This window comes from Pyxicephalus adspersus, chromosome 9, assembly GCF_032062135.1.
Source record: "Pyxicephalus adspersus chromosome 9, UCB_Pads_2.0, whole genome shotgun sequence".
NCBI classification, from domain to species: Eukaryota; Metazoa; Chordata; class Amphibia; order Anura; family Pyxicephalidae; genus Pyxicephalus; species Pyxicephalus adspersus.
Window position 1 is genome coordinate 60728886 of NC_092866.1, and position 19665 is coordinate 60748550.

General features: G+C 39.0%; 1 protein-coding gene and 1 long non-coding RNA gene across 4 annotated transcripts in view; one reads left to right on the forward strand and one right to left on the reverse strand.

The window, feature by feature from the left end:
- LOC140338147 (uncharacterized) overlaps positions 1–360 on the reverse strand; it is a 6410-nt gene extending 6050 nt beyond the window's left edge. Inside the window, exon 1 of the long non-coding RNA XR_011922196.1 lies at positions 87–360. This is a non-coding gene — a long non-coding RNA (uncharacterized lncRNA). The remainder of the gene's footprint in view (positions 1–86) is intronic.
- PTPN5 (protein tyrosine phosphatase non-receptor type 5) overlaps positions 1–19092 on the forward strand; it is a 47165-nt gene extending 28073 nt beyond the window's left edge. For all 3 annotated transcript variants that reach the window (XM_072422226.1, XM_072422225.1, XM_072422224.1), the window contains 9 exons: positions 350–576; positions 862–1048; positions 2620–2704; positions 5307–5389; positions 6587–6724; positions 8463–8573; positions 9974–10134; positions 11902–12015; positions 12725–19092. In XM_072422226.1, the coding sequence (XP_072278327.1) occupies positions 350–576; positions 862–1048; positions 2620–2704; positions 5307–5389; positions 6587–6724; positions 8463–8573; positions 9974–10134; positions 11902–12015; positions 12725–12818 (1200 nt within the window). In that variant the 3' untranslated portion in view covers positions 12819–19092. The remainder of the gene's footprint in view (positions 1–349; positions 577–861; positions 1049–2619; positions 2705–5306; positions 5390–6586; positions 6725–8462; positions 8574–9973; positions 10135–11901; positions 12016–12724) is intronic.
- The last annotated feature ends 573 nt before the right edge of the window (positions 19093–19665 follow it).

Here is a 19665-nt window from a genome sequence, read left to right on the forward strand (position 1 = left end):
CTCTCTCTCTCTCTCTCCCTCTCTCTCTCTCTCCATGTCACATGCTCTCATACTCTTTCTCTCCCAACAAAAGGACTTGACATTACCGTGTCATAATACCGAGCACTGACTGTTTCCACACTGTTCCACTGCAAACGCTTTCACGAACTGAAAACCATGTCAGAGCCTACAAGGCTAAAACACAGGCAGACAATAGAAATGTGAACACACGGGAAAACACTGCTTGTTCTGGGCCAAAGACTCTTCCTGCCGCATCCACAAACATATCAACAATCACCATTCTGCCTGCTAACAAAGGGGTCATTATGAGGGTGTTTTTATGTTCTAAGAGATTGTTTTGTAATTGCAGGTTTGGTACCTGAAGTCGCACACTGAACCGGTCCTGTCGGACGATCGCCGTCAATCTGTCAGCCGACAACCGTCCTTCACTTACTCCGAGTGGACGGATGACAAAGTAGAAGATTTCATGGATTTTGAGCCCGTCCCGGACACCCCAGTTTTCGATTGTCTGATGGATATTAGGGGGGACACAGATCAGGGCACCCTCACCGTGAAACCAGTGGGCCTCCAAGAAAGGTGAAATCATAATTATAATAAGGTGATACATTGTTATAGGCCTGAATAAGATATTTCAGATTTGTGTAACAAAATATATTTGGAGTATACCAGAAATAATATTCTGGTTCAGATCAAGGAGGAGACTTTTACCCTAAAATTGCTGATTACATATGGTAACAGCTCATAGAGTAAAAGTGTATGTTGCTTTTAGTATTTTATGTACAATGTTATATTCATAATGTTTATAATAATGGATAATATATGACGGAGGTTTTTGGGTCCTCATATCTGTGTATTTCACAGGCGTGGCTCCAACGTGTCTCTGACCTTAGACATGTGCACACCTGGATGCACAGAGCCCTATGGACATATTATGTCACCAAGGGACCAATCTACCCAGGAATATCTCCAAACAGCAGGCAGCATCCTCACCCCCGAGGAACTGCACGAGAAAGCCCTGGACTCTTTTACCCTTCAGAAGGAATTCTTTGTAAGTCAGTTAATGTAACATGCCTAACTATATTGTATATGCGTCCACTCTCCACCTCCCGTAACAATCCTTTCTTTTATTCACTCATCTCTTCTTTTTCTGCTCTCCCCTCCATCAACCTTTCTCCACCCCCGCCTTTATTTCATTCCTCCCCTTCCCATCTTTCCCCCTCTGCTCCCTTTTTCTCCCTTTCACCTCCTTCAACTTTTCTCTGTCCTTCCTCTACCCTCCACTGCTTTTTCCTGTGTTATTATATTCCCTACTTATCTCCATTTTTTTGAACTCGTCTCTCCTCTTTCTTGCCCTTCTCTTCTCTGGCCTTCTACCTTCCCCATAGGTCCTCCCCACGTTTGATTTGGTCTCTGCCCCATTCCTTTTGCCCCTTTTCATCCCTTTCTCACGTTCTTTTGTCCTCGCTCTCCTCTCCCCTCCCTTCTGATTTCCCCTCATTCTTCACCACTTCTCTGCATTCCTCTTCCCAATCATCTCCCTAACCTTTCGTGTCTTTTACCTCCTTCCTTATCCACCATTCTTCCCCCACATTCCTTTTCCTGTACCTCTAACCACCTTCCCTAATTTTGTTACCCTTCTTCCTCCTTCCCTCAGCCCTCCCCTATTACTTTCCTATCCACTTCATCCTTTGTTCCTCACTCATTCTTCCCCCAGCCCCCTCTGCACCTCTACCTACCCTCCCTCCTTTTTTTACTTCTTCGTCCATTTTTCAGTCCACCCCTAATCATTTCCTATCCCCTCTCCTTTGTTCCTCACTCATTTTTCCCCCCACCTTCCTCTGCATGCACCTCTAACCACTCTCCTAATTTTGTTACCCTTCTTCCTCCTTTCCTCAGCCCTCCCTTCTTCCTTTTCTATCCCCTCTCCTTTGTTCCTCACTCATTCATCCCCCACCTTCCTCTGCCCCTACCTCTACCTACCCTCCCTGATTCCTTTACCCTTCTTCCTCCTTTCCTCAGCCCTCCCCAATTATTTCTCTATCCCCTCCTCCTTGTTCCTCACTCATTCATCCCCCACCCTCTTTTGCCTATACTTCTATCCTCTTTCCCTAATTTTCTTTACCCTTCCTCCTCCTTTCCTCAGCCCTCCCCTATCCCTTTTCTATACCCTCTCCTTTATTCCTCACTCATTCTTCCCTCACCCTCCTCTGCCCGTACCTCTACCCACCCTCCCTAATTTCATTACCCTTCTTCTTCTTCCTTCAGCCTTCCTCTTTTCTCATTCCTCCCCCACCCTCACCCATTCTTCTGAATCCCCCATATGTCTTCCATAACTCATTAAAATCACAGGACATCAGGGCAGCTTCGAGTGTCACGATTTTTGTATCTTGAGATTTTACGTGTGGAGTTTTATGTGTGAATATTAATTACCTTCTGCTGTGAAATGTGTCTCTTTGACAGACAGGCTGATGGAAAAGAATAGATGCTTGCTGTAAGTCTATGAACTTTTTGGCTGGGTTCAGTTTTAGAGATTTGAAAAAATTCCGCTGGTGTATTTTCTGGCAATGAATTTCAAAATGTTGATTTAATTTTCATTTCTAACATTCTGTCATTTCGCAGGAGATCCCAATGAACTTCGTTGATCCAAAGGAATATGAAATTCTCGGTTTAGTACGAAAAAACAGATACAAAACCATACTCCCAAGTAAGTTCTGACCAGCTAACAAATGTGTTACAAAATTATCAGAGATTGCTAGGGGCGAACAAAGTAATTAGGGAAAATCAATTTTTCCGCAAAGTTACCAATTTGTAAAAGGTAAAAACTTTACGTTGAGCTGCTTAGAAAAAATTGGCTTTAAAAATCTAGTTATTCTATTTTATAATTGGAAAGTAACAATCATTTTTGATGGGGGAGGGAATCTTTCTGCAAAAAAACAAAAAAGCACATAAAATTATATGATAAAAAATAAACAACATGACGGTGTAAAAACAGACCCAGGATAAAAAGAAGATAAAAATAAAAGAACCTTGAGGAGCCCTCTAAATCCCCATGGACCATTAAAAAAAGCACTAAAACCAACTCAGTTTTACCTTCCCACTTCAAATTAATGTGCTTTACTAAAGCAGTGACAGTTATTTGCCAAAATTTTGGGGAAATTAAAACTTAATCATAACTTTTGCTAGTAATGAACTGGATCACTACTAGAACTTAGAGGAACTAAACTGAAAAGTGCCTAAAACAAAAAAAAACACTTACCTTCAATCGTCTTCCATCGTTCCGGCATCTGTCCCCGAGCCGGCGCGCCAGGCAGCGCCATCTTTGCCTTTTCTACCTGGTTCATCTTCCTACATCACCTGACACAGGTACGAGATCAGGTGACGTAGGTTGGGAAAAAAACTTGACGATCTTACTGCACAAGCATGAGATCGGCAAATTTTTCTTTTTGCATGAAAAGGCTCCTTCTGCGCATGCCCAAAGGAGCACCCAAGAGACTCCCGGAATGCGTGATGTAGGTATCCCAGGAGGATACTCCTGCACTCCATTGCACTCCAATTTATTTTTTTTAAAAAAGGGTATTGCATTTAAAAAAAAAAACAAGCAACAGAAAATGTTATTTTACATAAAAAGGTTGTCTACCCTTTTATATAAAGTGAAATTTCAGAGTATAGCTGTATCATAGAAAAAATTGTAATACACAGTCAGTAATTTGCATACAATATATATATATGGTCAGTTTCTTAGAAATATTTAAAAGCTTTCTGTCTATTAAGATTTTTAGATTGTAATTGTACATGGGGCTGCCAAAATTACCTTTTTGCCAATTTTGGACACAGGGAAAGAGTCAGTTGGTGGGCGCTTAAACAAGGTGCTTTTGGATAAATATTTCTGCTCTGTGTTACCATTCCAGTCTATTGGTAGATTGGTAATGAAATGCCAACACGTTTCAGGGGCTTCATCAAGGCTTAAAACAAAGTAAATAAAATTCTGTGTGCATCATGTATAAACTTTTGCAAGAATAAAATAATGTGGAATTCCAGCTAAAAAAAAGGAAAACATTAAAGCCCCCCCACTTTATTAGTTTTACAAAATCCCATATATGTACATTTTCCTGCAATCTTTGATATACAGAGCTACCTCTTTTTCCTCCAGCAATGCCCAAGCTTAGATTTATGTGAGCCTCCACAATGGCAGCAAGCATACAGATGGAAAAGGCTTACAGAATATGGACACATTGGGCCTGATTTAATAAATCTCTCCGAGGCTGGAGATTATACACTTCCATCAGTGAAGCTGGGTGATCCAGCAAACCTGGAATGGATCTGGTACAGGATTGAAAACATTTGTTAAAAAATAGCAAATTACTTTTAAGAAATCCATTCCAGGTTTGATGGATCACCAAGCTTTACTGATCAAAATGTATCCTCTCCAGCCTTTAGCTTTAATAAATCAGGCCAATTGATTTGTTGTTCTGCCCATAAAGAACTTTCACCACTGGACCAAGGAGAAAAAGTGAGATGGCTCTGGGGAGTAGAGAGGGTTTATAGCTGTTGGAACACTTTTCTGCTGGAAGGAGGAGAAAATATGAAAATGACCACATATATAAAAAGATAAACTTTTTGGACAGAAATAATCATTATTAATAATAATAATAATAATAATAATAATTAATATTAAGCTTGTGAAGCTCTCATCCATTTCCACTTATAGGTTTTACTGCCCACTTCCCATACCCTATTTGTTTGATCAGGAGACCATTGTCAATAGACAAAAAGTTAGATCTCAGATCTTTAGATCTAAAACCAAAGTGTTGGCAGAGTCAATGGGCATCAACAACTTCCTAAATCGGTGACCAGTGGAAAGAATGCTCCCATACAGTGATGGCTGGAATACCACCTTAATAGACAACTAAAACATCATTAAAGTCACACCGGTGGCTCCAGAACCATGCAGGCATTATCAAAATATTTGTTTGATCAGGAGACTAGACAAAAAATAAGGGAAAGAAATCTAAAGTTTTACAGTTGTTATTAACATAGGAATGGAATGGAAAGCTTCCAACGGGATCTGTTCTGGTGACAAATGTAAACATGAAATGTCCTGACTTTGGGTTCATCAATTCATTCTGGGTTTCCTAAAACATAGACAACAGTTTGGGGGATATACCTTTAATTTGCAAAACTAAAACAAGAGTGTAGCCAAGCAATTACATACAGACTCCATTTATATAGCGGGATCTAAAAGCAGCTCCACGCTGTTGTCAGTCCTGAAAACTTCACCATTGTAATGTTTGCTTTACCTTTTGCAGATCCACAAACCAGAGTGTGCCTTACATCACCAGACCAAGAGGATGACCCTCTGAGTTCATACATTAATGCCAATTATATTCGAGTAAGTACAATTCAGAGAATCTTTCATACATTGATATGTTCAGGTGCAAATTCAAGCAAAATGGTATTCTGTATATATTTTACCCCCCTAGCCCATTCATCCATTGATATAACATTTATTCATCAAAGCAATTTGATATTCGCATAACTCTTCCCAAAAGCCGGCATGTTGATGAGATTGGAGGGGAAATATAAGCAGAATTAACTTCAACTTTATGTTTTCTAAAATCAGCTGCCATGGCTTGATAGAGGTCCTGAGAGAGGTCAGTTTATAATTGCAGACTTGATTGACCAACTGGTAGCGGTTTGCAGATACTGTATGAAGAATGACAATGTGGATCAGAAAAGTAACCAATAATTATATAAATTTAACTGATAGATTTAAAAAGGAAGTTATTGCAGCTCTGCATTATTATTAAATCAGAAAGTGTATTTTTAACATGCAGATTGATGTTAACTTGGTATCAGCCTTTTGCAGAGCTCAGATAAAAGAAAGGAGAAGGAAAATAAGTCATTCCCAACGCATTTCGCCCAATAAGGGCTTCCTCAGGGGATTTAAGAGTTTGATATGTCAGAATCTCTTTGGTAGGTCTCTCAAGGCAATTAGTTAGTCCAAAATGTAAGCTATGAAGCTGATATAGTTAGTTGTTGGTGTATTTCACTATGTTGTGATATACTCTAGGGAGTAGCTGCATGTGACGTGCTCCTTATCAGTATTTAGTACTGCGGTATCTCTTATTCATCCCTCCGAATAGTGCCAGTAGTGATTCGAGCAATTTCTGCATTAGATTGTACTTCCACCGACATAACGTCAGCAGCATCCAAAAAAAGAAAATAAGAAGCCAATCATTTAAAATATAATGCCCATGTGCTGACACGCAAGCATGAGCAGAAAACTGGCAGATAGATTACTTCATTAGTTTGTTTCGACTCATTGTCCATTCGCTGTCTGGGGGAGGAACAAGGCCTGTAAGGGGTATCTTCTACCCTGCTGGGTATGTCAGGTCATATACATGCATTTTGAATTTGTATTTAGCAGTTTGCATTGAGTTCTGAATAATGCTGTTAAGATGATTTCTTGTTCCACCTGCTGGTGATAAGTGTTATTGCATGCTTCAGCTTTAGCTTAGAGCTTACTGGCTCTTAGTACTTGACCATTACTGCAACAGACAATTTTCCTGATGGTTCTATTACACAGGGTTACGGTGAAGAGGAGAAAGTTTACATTGCCACTCAGGGACCCACAGTGAACACCGTTGGAGATTTCTGGAAGATGGTCTGGCAGGAACATTCCCCCATTATTGTCATGATCACCAACATTGAAGAAGTCAATGAGGTGCCTTATTTTATAAATGCTTCTGAAAATCCCAAATTTTCCACCTATTTTTCATTTTATGAATATTACAATTCTTTACCCTAAAATGTCCACTGGGTTTTATGTAATAAAAAATAGTTTATACTCAATACATTAGCAAAATCAAAGAAATCAGATTCTAGGAAAATCTCACATGGGCTTGTGGGTGAGACCACCAAATGACATTAAAGGTTTCTATAATTTACAGTCTCCTTACAGTCCAAGAGGCCAAAGGAGACATCTACAGGGTTGTGTTCCAAGCGTCCAACTATTTGTTTATTAAAATACCACTTTCTGAGGTTACCCCTAAACATTCCGAGGTTACCCCAAGTCTAAGTTGATGTATCCATATTCAAATTGAAAATTATGTCCTCCTGAACCTTCACCCTTATATTCCTTTCTTTCCTCAAGGCTGTGCTGAATAAAAGACAACTACATCTTGTGAATTTGTTCTTTATTCAATTTCCCATGAATAGCTACTGTTCTTCCTAATCTTTTATTCTTCCCCCCAGCAAGTTCCAACAGGCTCCTTCTGCGCTGAGACCAAATTTATTCTTATAGGTTATACATCCTCCAAAGCAGACTTTCCTAACCCTTTTACTCCTGAAGAACCCTGAAAACATTTTTTAGATCTCAGATCTTTAGATCTAAAACCAAAGTGTTGGGGGAGTCAATGGGCATCAACAACTTCCTAAATCGGTGACCAGTGGAAAGAATGCTCCCCTTACAGTGATGGCTGGAATACCACCTTAATAGACAACTAAAACATCAGACCGGTGGCTCCAGAACCATGCAGGCATTATCAAATTGGAGATCTGACCAGAGTTCAAAGAACCCGCTGCTGTAAAGGAAGCACTGGAGGCCACCAAGAGTATGACTTACCCATTGGAATGAATGGGGCCCGATCTTACTCATGCAGTAAGAAGAAGAATTTTTCAATACAGGAAAACTGCACTGACAGCCTCTCCTGATATGTTTTATCTCTTTACACCAGTTTTCTTGCCTACCTCTGGACCTACTCTGCCTGATCAATATTTCTTGGCATGTAAGGTCTTCAACTGGGTACAGAGTTCTCAATGAAGGTCTAACTCATGAGCTGTATAGTGGAATTGTGTCCTTCTTCGTCCATTGCTACTTTATATTTGTAGTCTTCAAAAGGTACAAATTTAAACTGGGAAAAAAAATTGAATTCCTCTTAGTCAGACCCAGAATAGTTATGTTGGTTGGGATGGTCTCTTGGTTGGGCTTATGGTATTCTCTTCCCAGTAATCTCATGCTCCAAGTCAGTGTCTCTCAACCAGGGTTCCTCCAGAGGTTGCTAGGAATTCATTGAGTAATGACCACTTTGTACCTCACAGGTCACATTAACTAACATTAATGGTTATTTTGGCTATCCGTAAGGGTGACATTCTTTCCAATGGCCAGCAAATGTAAGAGGAATTCTTCCCACTGACCCCCATACTAATATACTGTGAGCTGTGGATATAGTAACTATTAGAAGGGGTTCCGTGAAGACTTGAAAGTCATTTCAAAGGTTTCCCCATGTTAAAAAGATCAGGAAAGGCAACTCTAAGATTTAGTTTTGCTTTCAGAAGAGAGAGAAAGGCAAATTAACAGCTAAAACGTCTTTTTAGAGTCCTGTTAAGCAACTATTATATTATCTCGTCAGAAAAATATGGATACTGACCCGTTGTTTTCCATTTGTGCTCCCTTCCTCTAGAAATGTACGGAATACTGGCCGGAGAAGCAGGCTACATATGAAGGAATAGAAGTGACAGTGAAAGACATCATTCCAGAGGATGACTACGTGCTAAGAATCATGACTTTAAAGGTGAGAACATTGAATAGGTCTTTAGAAACAGCAATTTCCCCAATTTTGTAGGGCAATGTAACAAGTTATTATTTATGGCATCACAATTAGTTGTATGTACAAACACATCACTCATATTGTCCACTAGTAGGAACAGGAGGAAACTTCATGTAGGCTTCAAGTTGTTGAGGACTCTTCTTATCCCTTTACCTGGAAGTATGTGCCAATTTTTTTGGTAGTGCTTGATTGCTTGACAGCCTCCACTCTTGGCTGGTCAAACATGGAGTTACATAGTTAGGTTTAAAAACGACATAAGCCCATCAAGTTCAATCACTAGGGAAATAAACATATCCCAGATAAAAACCCCATAAACATAGTTGATCCAGAGGAAGGCAAAAAAAACCTGGTTTAATTTGCTTTACCAGGGAAAAAATTCCTTCCCGATTCTGTGAGGCAATTGGAAGTTCCCTGGATCAGCAGACTCTGTTATTATCTTACTGTGAAGAATCCCTTCCTTATCCGGAGCTTAAACTTCTTTTCCTCCAGACACAAAGAGCGCCCCCTTGTGCTTTGTAATGACCTTAAGAGAGTTCTCCATATGGACCATTTATATATTTATACAGGTGATCATATCCCCCTTTATACGTCTCAAGGGAGAAAAGATTCAGTTCAGCTAATCTCTGCTCATAGCGAAGCTCCTCCATTCCTTTTTTTAGTTTAGTTACAATAGGAGAGGAGGCAAGGTACCACTATGGTATAGTCCATCATCAATCACAGATATTAGCGTTGGATTAAAATGGCCTTTACATTAGTAATTAGTAGAATTTCGGAATATCTAGAAATGTTAGTATCTCGGCAAAATACATAGAAGTTAATGAGCAAAGTATAAATATTCCAAAAATGCATGGAAAGATGGGCACTGCCATTGGGACATGTACCAATGCAAAAAAGTGTTTCTATCATTCAGTGAGACAGAGGATCTGTTCATTCAGCTTCAAGGTAACATTGAAAATGAATAGATCCTTTAAATGGCATGGTTGGGAAAATGCTGTATGGGTTGTGATGGGGACATGTGTGGTTCCCAATTAAACAAACCAAGCGTGCAGCTCCTTACCTGTACCATACCAGGCCACATGCGCTCAACATTGGTGTGTCCCATTGTTGAGGGTCAGGGCTTCTCCCTCATATTCGAGTAGATGCTCTTTAGTTGATTAATGGCACATGATGGAATTAGAAGGCACTTCAACTGAAACTTTGCATTGGTGTACAAACATAGTTTTCACCACGGGGCGCTCATTCTATTTTAATGTCAATCTAAGAAAAAAAGAAAAGAACACCTATACAGGAAGAGAAAGGATTGTTACACCGGTAAGGTCACATATGTTATTTTTGTAAAGTTTTATTACTTGCTATTGGCATAGTGCGGTGAGGAGGAGAGGACCCTGAAGCATTTCTGGTACACCTCGTGGCCAGATCAGAAGACTCCAGATCAGGCTCCACCGCTCTTGATACTGGTGCAAGATGTGGAGGAGACGAGACAGAAGGCGGAGAATGGCTTTGGACCTATCATCGTACACTGCAGGTGGGTGAAGATTTTTTAAACTTTTGAACACAAAAATTTTAGTTAGTAAAATTCATTCTATCTAAAACTGAAACAACATTTTGGCTCGATTTGGGCTTTAAATGCATATTTTAAGTGATTATAGATGATATTATCTGTGGCTGTTTTTATTACTTTGATGTACAAAATTGCCTGCGGCTAACTGTGTTCTAAGCAGCTTGGTAAAGCATTTTCCATCCATGGCTGCAGCTCTGTGCATCATATAGATTATTACGCCCTAATAAGCTTTGCCCCAATTGCCACTTAGTTGTAAAGTCTCTTATTATCTTATCACTTCTCTGGACTGGAAATATACAGGAGATAATCCAGTTATTGGATTTTTCTGGGCCACAAAGTTTGTTCTAACTTCAGACAGCTTTAGGCTGCATGTATTGTTGTGGTGCATTACGGTACATGCATTACCTTTGTGGGTGGGCAACGCAACAAGATAGTTTACATCTTTGTGCAGTGGAGCACGAAAACCCATATTTGCTGCACTTTAGGTATGGTCATTGGTAATGGAACAGGCACTGGTTGGACTAGTTCTCTTAAACTGAAACTACAAGAGTTTGTAGCTACTGAACATCTTTCCTCTAATGTTTCATTTTTGGATAAATTACCGAAGCCTCATCCCAACCCCCTGATACTCACCTTTCCAGGGAACCCGCCACCACTCCTTCGTTCTTTGCAGCCACCTGATGTTGGAGCCTTGAGGAAGTTGGCTGTCACCCTCTATATCATGTTGCAGAGCTCTGGTCTAGCTGACCCAATAGGATAATCCTTCAAGTTCCCTTCTATCTGAAAGCAATGGGTATTTTGCACTGCTAAAGAGTTTCTAGAGTTTAAAGAGTATAAACCTGATGGGGTAACTTTTTCACAAACATTAGAACTTGCCCTGACTGACCCTGGCTGTGCAGAAGGCCATCTTACAACACCAGGACCTTAAAGAGATGGGTAGTATCATCAGAAAACCATACTAGACCCCAGAAAATGAAGTTCCATATAGCACTAGACCACCAGTATTGGAAAGAATCTTGAACTGCATCAACAAAATGATGGAAGTCATATTTTGGAAGATGGCAGGGTCAGAATATGTCACATGATGGGGTCCTGAGACTGGCATATGGTGGGGTCATAATTTGGGCAACTCCAGTGATAAAATCTGGTAAACAAGGTTACAATTTGGCTGTAGCCTGTAGCGTCATAATTTATTCTCGGAATCTGGTAGACAAAAGGTTCAGAAGTTGGCGTATACAGCTTGAACATCTTAGATGGGGTGAAATATGAAGATGCAATATGAGAATGAAGACAACAAATGTAGGGAACCTGATCAATGCTATCAATTTATTGCTTAAGGAGCATTACCAGCACTACGTGTAGAACAATTGTGGCCAAAATGAGGTCCTACTGGCCATCATCTAATATATATAACAAAATGGACTCTAGGGGCTCTTTTTAAAAAACAGGGAATTAGACATTCCCTCGTACAAATCTTCCACGTTCATGAGTTTCAATGGCAGTAATTGTTTCCCACTGGGCAATCTTTGAAAGAATGTCCAAATCCCGGTTTTATAAAAAGAGCTCTGGCTGTGCGTATATAACCAACCCAACAATCTGGTTTGTTCTTGCACCAATAACAAAAAAGACACTCCATGCTAGTCTCTTAGATCTATTAAACTAGACAAACACAACCACAACTGTCCCCCAACATGACCAGTTTCAGCTAACAGGCATACTCTTGTCTTGCAGTGCAGGGATTGGAAGAACCGGCTGTTTTATCGCTACCACAATTCTGTGTAAGCAGCTGAAGAACGAGGGTGTGGTAGATATTCTGCGGACCACCTGCCAGCTACGGTTAGACAGGTATGATAATCTTCCTAGTCCTAATCTTATTAGTCCTATTAGTTTTATTTTTAAGGATTCACAAGCCTGAAAACAAATGTGAGGTTGTAGGCCCAGTTCCTAAAAGTTCCTTCTGTTAAAAATAAAACATTATGCCAAATTTAGGGTGGGCAAAAAAAGTGAAGGTGATAAAAAGACAAATGTCCATTAATAGAACGCTGTTACATTAGATGTTTTGTGCCTTAAGTTGCCTCCCTAAACTCCTGAAGTTTTCTAACAAAAATGAAACACGTGAGTAGAGGCCAAGCTCTTTTTCTTTTGATGCATTGAATTATATATTGTTTTGGAATGTTTTTGGTCAACTTGTTGCTTACCAATACTTTGAACTCGTGACTTTTATCTTTACATTTGATTTTGCACATATATGTACATATACTTTTATGATTGTTGGTACTCTTATTTGTATATAATTTTAACTCTCTTTAATTATTATGATTAGTTTTATTGAGATTATTAAAATTTTGTTGTACCTTTGTGTACAAATATACAGAATGTGTAAGAATGCTGGGATGTAATTACCGCTAACAACCATCAGTCAAAGAGTAACTACCCAATGATCGTCTCCCAGCCAATATATGTTTTGACACCCACCAAAGCAATTGGTGACAAATTCTTTCTCATCCCCTCGAATTCCCGCGTAAATTTGTTTCATATTTTTTTTCCTTTCTAGGGGAGGAATGATTCAAACCAGCGAACAGTATCAGTTTGTCCACCATGTTCTGAGCTTGTTTGTCAAACAAAACTGCTGCACCGTAGAGGAATAGTCCTGAACTTTCCACATGACCCGACTTGGAAACAAAAACAGAACTTCAAATGCGTCCAGTGTAGCTCCAAATGGTAACTTTATGGCCTAAACAAAGACTTCTTCGTGTTCTATTTTAAGGGCAGGTTAAAAAAAGACGATCTGTATCTCGCTTGACGTCAACGTTTAGAACCCGATAAAACGCCTTCGAGTTTCGACATTAACTCCTGACATGGGACAATAGATCACCAAAAACTATTTCTACTGTAAATAGGAAATCAGATCAGTTTGTAACAAGACATTATAGACGAGGAAAAAAAAAAACAAACATTTGTGCTTTTAAGTTTACTATTTTTCTGGGAGTAAGAAAAAAAAAGAATTATTACTTGCTTTATGTCTGCAGTGTTGAACTTTCCAACATCGGGCAGTCACGTAATGTCTTTATGCCGATAAAGTACTTTTTTGCCTTTTTCTGAACCGTTTTTACATTTTTAACTACCGAATACTGTGTCACATGATTCACCAACAATTCAAACCTCCGTATCAAGAGTTCAGTTGTTTCATACGACGTTGCGCTTATTACCTCATCTTGTAAATGAAGGGTAACTTGTTGGTGGGGGTCCTTTTTGGGGAGTCATGTCCTTAACCCCCTTTAAGAGCTGTAGGGGTGTGTTTGTAAAGCAAAAATTAAAAACAGAAAAAAAAATATTCTATAATACATGTTGTTTACACAATATTATATAAGCTTTTAAATATGTTTGATTGAGAAGCGACAGAGGAAAGTTGTCTATATTGCATTAGTCTTCGTCAGGAATTTTAACTTACTATGTGGCCAAAGATATGTGGACAACTCTCCAAATCATTGAGTTTGGGTGTTTCCAAATGAAAAGTACAGCTGACAGAGCAATTTTAAACATTTGTAGCAAAAGTAGAATACAAAAATAATTTTTCAAGCAGAAAAATAATAGAAGAAGCTGGGTTTTTTGGGCAGCAAATTATATTGATGTTAAAGTGTTTGATACATCAAAAACAGTCAGTAACAAGTACATAGTTATGATTAGTCAGTCCCATTCATATTTCATGGGGTAAAAGACCAACTAACTAAACAAATTAAATCCCCAGATATTAAATGATGGTCATAATAAATGTTTCTTGTCCCGACGCATTTCTGCATGCGGCTTCCTCAGGGGATTAGTTGAAAACATTATCAATCTATATGAGTAGTAGGCTGAGTATACGGTATTGAAACAAAATAATAAAGAACATACTTAATAACAAATTATAGCAAAAGCTTGGGGAAGACCCATTCTAGTATGACTGCACACACACCAGCTTCAGAAAAGATGAGGTTCGTAATGTTTGGTGTGTAGGAACCTGAGTGTCCTTCAAAGAGTCTTAACCTTAACCCTAATGGAGGTCTTTTTGTTCAACATTTACAAATGCAATTTTTATGGGTACAAAATCCCAAAGATTTTACAAAATTTTGAGCAAAGCTTTTCAGGAAGACTGGAAGCTAAAATGGCAGGGGAGGTGGGCTCCATAGTAATGTCCTTGGTTGAGGTGTCCTACAGGTCCCTGGAGGTCTAATGGTCAGGTGTCCACAAACCTTTGGCTCTATAGTGTAAGCTTTAAATAAGGCAAAGAGATGTGAACAACTTTAGCAACTATTAGAATTTAATTTTCACTCTTCTGATTGCATTCCAGTTGCTTTATGGTGGATATTGTATGGAGCTTTGGACTGCCTTAATAAATTGGCTTAAGAGAATACATTTAGATAAACCTAGGTTTTTGGTGGGAAGGTCTCAATTTGCCAACACTAAATAGGGTGAGACTTCCCAAAGTGGGTATCATTCCTGCCAATAATGAGAAACTGAAGGTGCAGTAACAACTCCAATATTTGTTGTAAATATTTGGAGTATATGACTAGATATTGCTTTTTTTATATATAAAGGATAAGGATGGCACCTGACTGACTTAGGGAAGCAGCTTACAATAGAACAGTGGTAAGAAAATAACATTTAAATATGTAATATTCTTAACAAGGAGTGAAAATTTACAATTATGTCTCACTGACCTTTGTAGTTGCAGACACTGTAAAGCAATTCATCCTCAATTGTCACATCAGAAGCAGTAAAGTTGTTTAAGCGGGGTCTCAGCACATTGATCTCTTCCCTCTTCCTGTGCACTTGCACTGTGTTTACATGAGAGATTGGAAAGCTGAGAGCTACAGAAAATGAAAGTCACGCTAAGAAGCCTCAAATGCAAACTTTAAAGATTAATTATTTCAGTGTGGCTGCAGCTACAGAGGTCAGTGGAGGCTTGTTTCTATGTCAATTTCTACATTTAAAATCTATAAATATTTGAATGACTAAAGCCTGGCTACAGTTCTACATTGTTCTTCATTTAAAACTATTGAACTATATTCCCCATACCTCTATGAATATAGAATCGTTAAAGGGGGTTTGACTTACAGAGCTTTCTAAATTGTAAAGGTGTCAATTCATAAAGGTTCACATGTAAGTATTCATCCTCAATGTAGCCCCTTATCCTGTCTGTTATTAGGCAAGGTAGCATTCACCAGCAAATTAGTATAGATGAAAGGTGAAGTGGTCATATGGCTATGAATGTCAGCACAATAGGAAGCCCAGTGAAGTTGGATTTTATGTATAGTTGGTTTAGATGCACATCTAATCTTCTATCCTGCATGGTAGGAGAAGATAGGGGTAGTAGTAATTAATGAAGGTCAACTGGACTTGTTTTGTAATGTTGAAGACGTTCTGTTGCTTATCCAACATTCTCAGTTCATATCAAGTATCAAGTTCATCGTCCTCAGCTTATACATACTCAGTTCATAAGTATTAAGAACATACCCCAATGTTATTGGCTACATGGATAACTCAGTCCCCTTATTCAGTCCTCATGGAATGTGTCAGGTCAGATTGTCCAAGAACATAATAGAAGGTGTAAAAGTTTGTAAAAGCTCACCAGGTTCTATTTCAATTATCCAGTCACCATGGTGCCATAAAATCAGGAACAGTTGCCCATTGTTCGTGTTTTATAGCTCAATGTGTGATTGAAGTTGGATGATGGTAAAAGGGAATGATGTAAGGAAGACAGGTGGTGGTAAAGGTCCCTTCTACTTTAGGAAGGCAGTTGTTTCACTCGGCATAGATGGCTCCTCTCTTACCCCTTGATCAAAAAATGTTCCTGATAATGATCACGTTGAGGAAGTCATTTGGATGAGTGATGACACATTGTCAATATTGCAAACCAAGTGCAGTTGAATGTAGCTAAGTCCAACTAGCTATACCATGGCTTTGATGAATGATCAAGAAGAATGATTTAGCATAGACAAGCCTATATATTGGGTCGTGAGGAACCCAGACTTATTTAGACCTGTGCATTCAATCTCTATGGAACAAAATGCTAAAATGTACCCATTTGCCCACGTTCGTTAATGGAACCTAGCCTTGTAGAGCTAAAGCTGAAGGACATACGCCCCAAGTGCACATGTAGCAGTTTGAGTGCACGTTAGGTCATCTTATCACTGCACCAAAACTGTGTCTTTGACCCTAAATGTTGCCCTAGTTCATTAAAGTGGGACTGGGGACAAACTTAAAATTGTACCCATAGTTGCGATCTGTCACTAGCATTAACACAGCAGTTTTAGGTTTTCTAATAAAATAATGGACCCTGACACAGTAAATCAGTGTTTCTGAACCAAGGTCCTACAGAGGTTCTTTTAGCAATGAGGTCCTACAGAGGTTCTTTTAGCAAATTGTACCTCTCAGGTCAGTTTATCTGACACCAATGACCATTTTGGCTATCTGTAGGGGTGGCAACATTCCCAGTGGAAAGCAATATAAGCGAAATTCTTCCTACGGACCACCACACTAATATACTGTGAGCTGTGTATATAGGAATTATAGCCCTGAGGACATGAAAATTATTTCAAGGGTTCCTCCACATCGAAAAGGTAGAGGAACACTAGTCTAGAGAAAATTGGCACTCACTAGGGTTGGATTAGACCATATAACACTGACAGGGTACTGTGGTATAATGGGGTATAACAGGGTATAATGGTTAGAGGTTTTGTATGGCTTAAAGGACAACTTCACTATTAAGATCATTAAAAAAAGTCCCCCACGCCTTACTATGTACAGGCAGCCTGGGTTACACTAACCATTAGCCTGGACCCAGTGATCGTACCACCAATATGGGGCTACTTGGCTCCACTTAAATCTAAACGTGTACCATGGTCAGTTTTAACCCTATGGGGAGAGCCATATGCTGAGCAACCACTGAAGGCCACCAGTTACCTATCAATATAATTTAATTGACAAATATATTTGTTCCAAAAGTCCACCTAAAACTCCACACTCACACGGTGTCAACAATTCAGTGCATTCAGCTGCAGAATGAACAACGTTGCCACCCTATTCCAAAAAAAGGTACCACTGACACGATTAACAGGTATTTAAACTATATTACATTTTAAAAACTACTGTGTTAATGCCAATGACAGATTAAACCATATCAGTTTTTTTTTGTTTGACTTTAACCTACAATATCTACTCAATAGTTATTGTTCTACCTTCAGCTCATAGCCTCAAGAAGGTTACCAAGTATATAACCTGCCATAGTGTGCCTCCCTTTTCTCTCATTGTAAAAAAACAAAAACATTGTTATCTATTTTACTTGAAATAAATGTGATTAATTATAAGATAAATAATATATAATTACAGAGCGACCGTATTAGTGTGCATTTTACGATACGCGAAACGCGTTTATTTCCATATTTCCATTTTCATACGCTCCCGACTTCCATCTTCTTATAGGCATTGTAATAAAATTGCGGGTTGCAACTACTTAAAGGGTAATTCTTTAAGAAGAAATACAACATATGATTTCACTTTTAGAACTATTCATTAGCTTATTTTTTGCTTGCATGGCTGATGGAAATTCTCACTATTCTTGTTGCCAAAATGGAAACTTTTAGGGCCCAATCAGACTGTGTTATCTTGGTGTATTGCATTAATGTTTGCTTTTTATTATATTACTATGCATTGCATTAAGGCAGTCTGTTAGAATGTGAAAAAATATGCAAAGGAACAAATATGCATAAAGCATAGTAAAGTGTTACTTTGTATAGGGAGTGCTGCAACACATGTGCATTGGAGCTGCAATGCCTCGGTCTGTTGGAGTGCCGTTCCGCACAACGGAAAGATGTGATTGGGCCCTAATAAGTATTTTTGCTATGCTTGTTGACACAAATGATTGCACTTGATGTGTTAAGGTAATACATTCATTTTAACATGGTGTTATTGCACCAGGACGGTGCACGTATAATTTCCAGCACTGCACTGCAATGCACATCCATCAGCAGGGGTGCCATATGGCACTGCATTGTACCAATGCCTATATCATGCATTGCTGTGTGCTACCATGGCCCCTAAGTTAACTAAGCTTAAAGCGTAATTTCTATTTAGGACCCTCTACGCATTTCACAGATTTTTCCTTCCTGTTTTTTAAAGCCCAATTGAGCTATTAGTTTAAATCAGCTTTTCCAGGAACAGCATTTATTATGTTGCACCAAATTTATTAGGGGAGAGTTCATTTGGGCTTTGCATAGTGATGGCCTCATCAGGGTAATATTATTCCTTTGCTGGACTTGCTGATGTGATGAGTCAATGACCAAGCTTTATTCTTTGTATGCAATGGAGTAAAAAAAGGTCACCAACCTTTGATATGCAGTGTGCATGGGGTCCCTGCATCATAAGATATCAACAAGTATATCAATAATCACAAGGTAGGTATTTAAATTGCAGCTTGAGTTACGCTTAAAGTTGATCAAGTTCTCAAATGTAGTTTGCAGCTATGACAATATGGAAAAAATAATAAATCCAGATTGGTTATATAGAAGCTGGAATAATCATGCTCCATCTACCAACATGCCAATGCACCCATTTATTCCCATCACAAGTACATCATTCACCCATCCATGCTTTATTTAACCATTATCCTTTCACCTATTTGTAAATAGCAGAATCCCTGCTCTGCCGGGAAGACCACAGACCACTGACTTTACGGGCGGCCTGTGGGGGGATGTTCTCATGTTTTTAAATTATTTAAAGGACAAATAAAAAGTACAAATAAATAAAAAATGGCATAGCATGGACATTTTTAGCATTTTTATGAATATGATAGATCTATCATCTCCGAGATGTTTTCACTGTCATTTTTATTGCTGTAAACTGATGTGGTTTTTTGCATCAAATAAAGGCAGATTTCGGAAATGGAGCTTGATGTGTTTTAATTACGATGGCAAAGAAATGCAGATATTCTGTCTGGGTATGCTGGAGACTTTTATAATACATGTTGTGTGTTGTCCATTAAACCTGGGTTTCTTCGGGGGTTGCTGGGGGTTCCTTGAGCAATAAGCAATTTGTGACTCTCAGTTCAAGTGACACCAATGATCTGTTTGGCTATCTGTAATGGTGACATTCTTCCAATGGCCAGCAATGTAAGAGAAATTCTTCCCACTGACCACCATGATAATAAACTGTGAGCTGTGGATATTGGAATTATGGAAGGGGTTTCCTGAAGACTTGAATGGTATTTAAAGGCTTCCCCCATTAAAAAAGTCAAGAAACACTATTATGGATAAACTTTAACCTTCATTTGATGCAAAGAAGATCTGTGGGCCACTAGATGGCACTTTTGCACTGAAATATCTCATCATATATTACAGGGGTGTCATAAATACACAGTGGGCCAACATTTAGACAAAAGTCGTCGGCCAACGTTGAAACTCAAATAGAACCGCTACTACAACTCCCTGCGTCTCTAAAACAGTCCAATATCGGGCC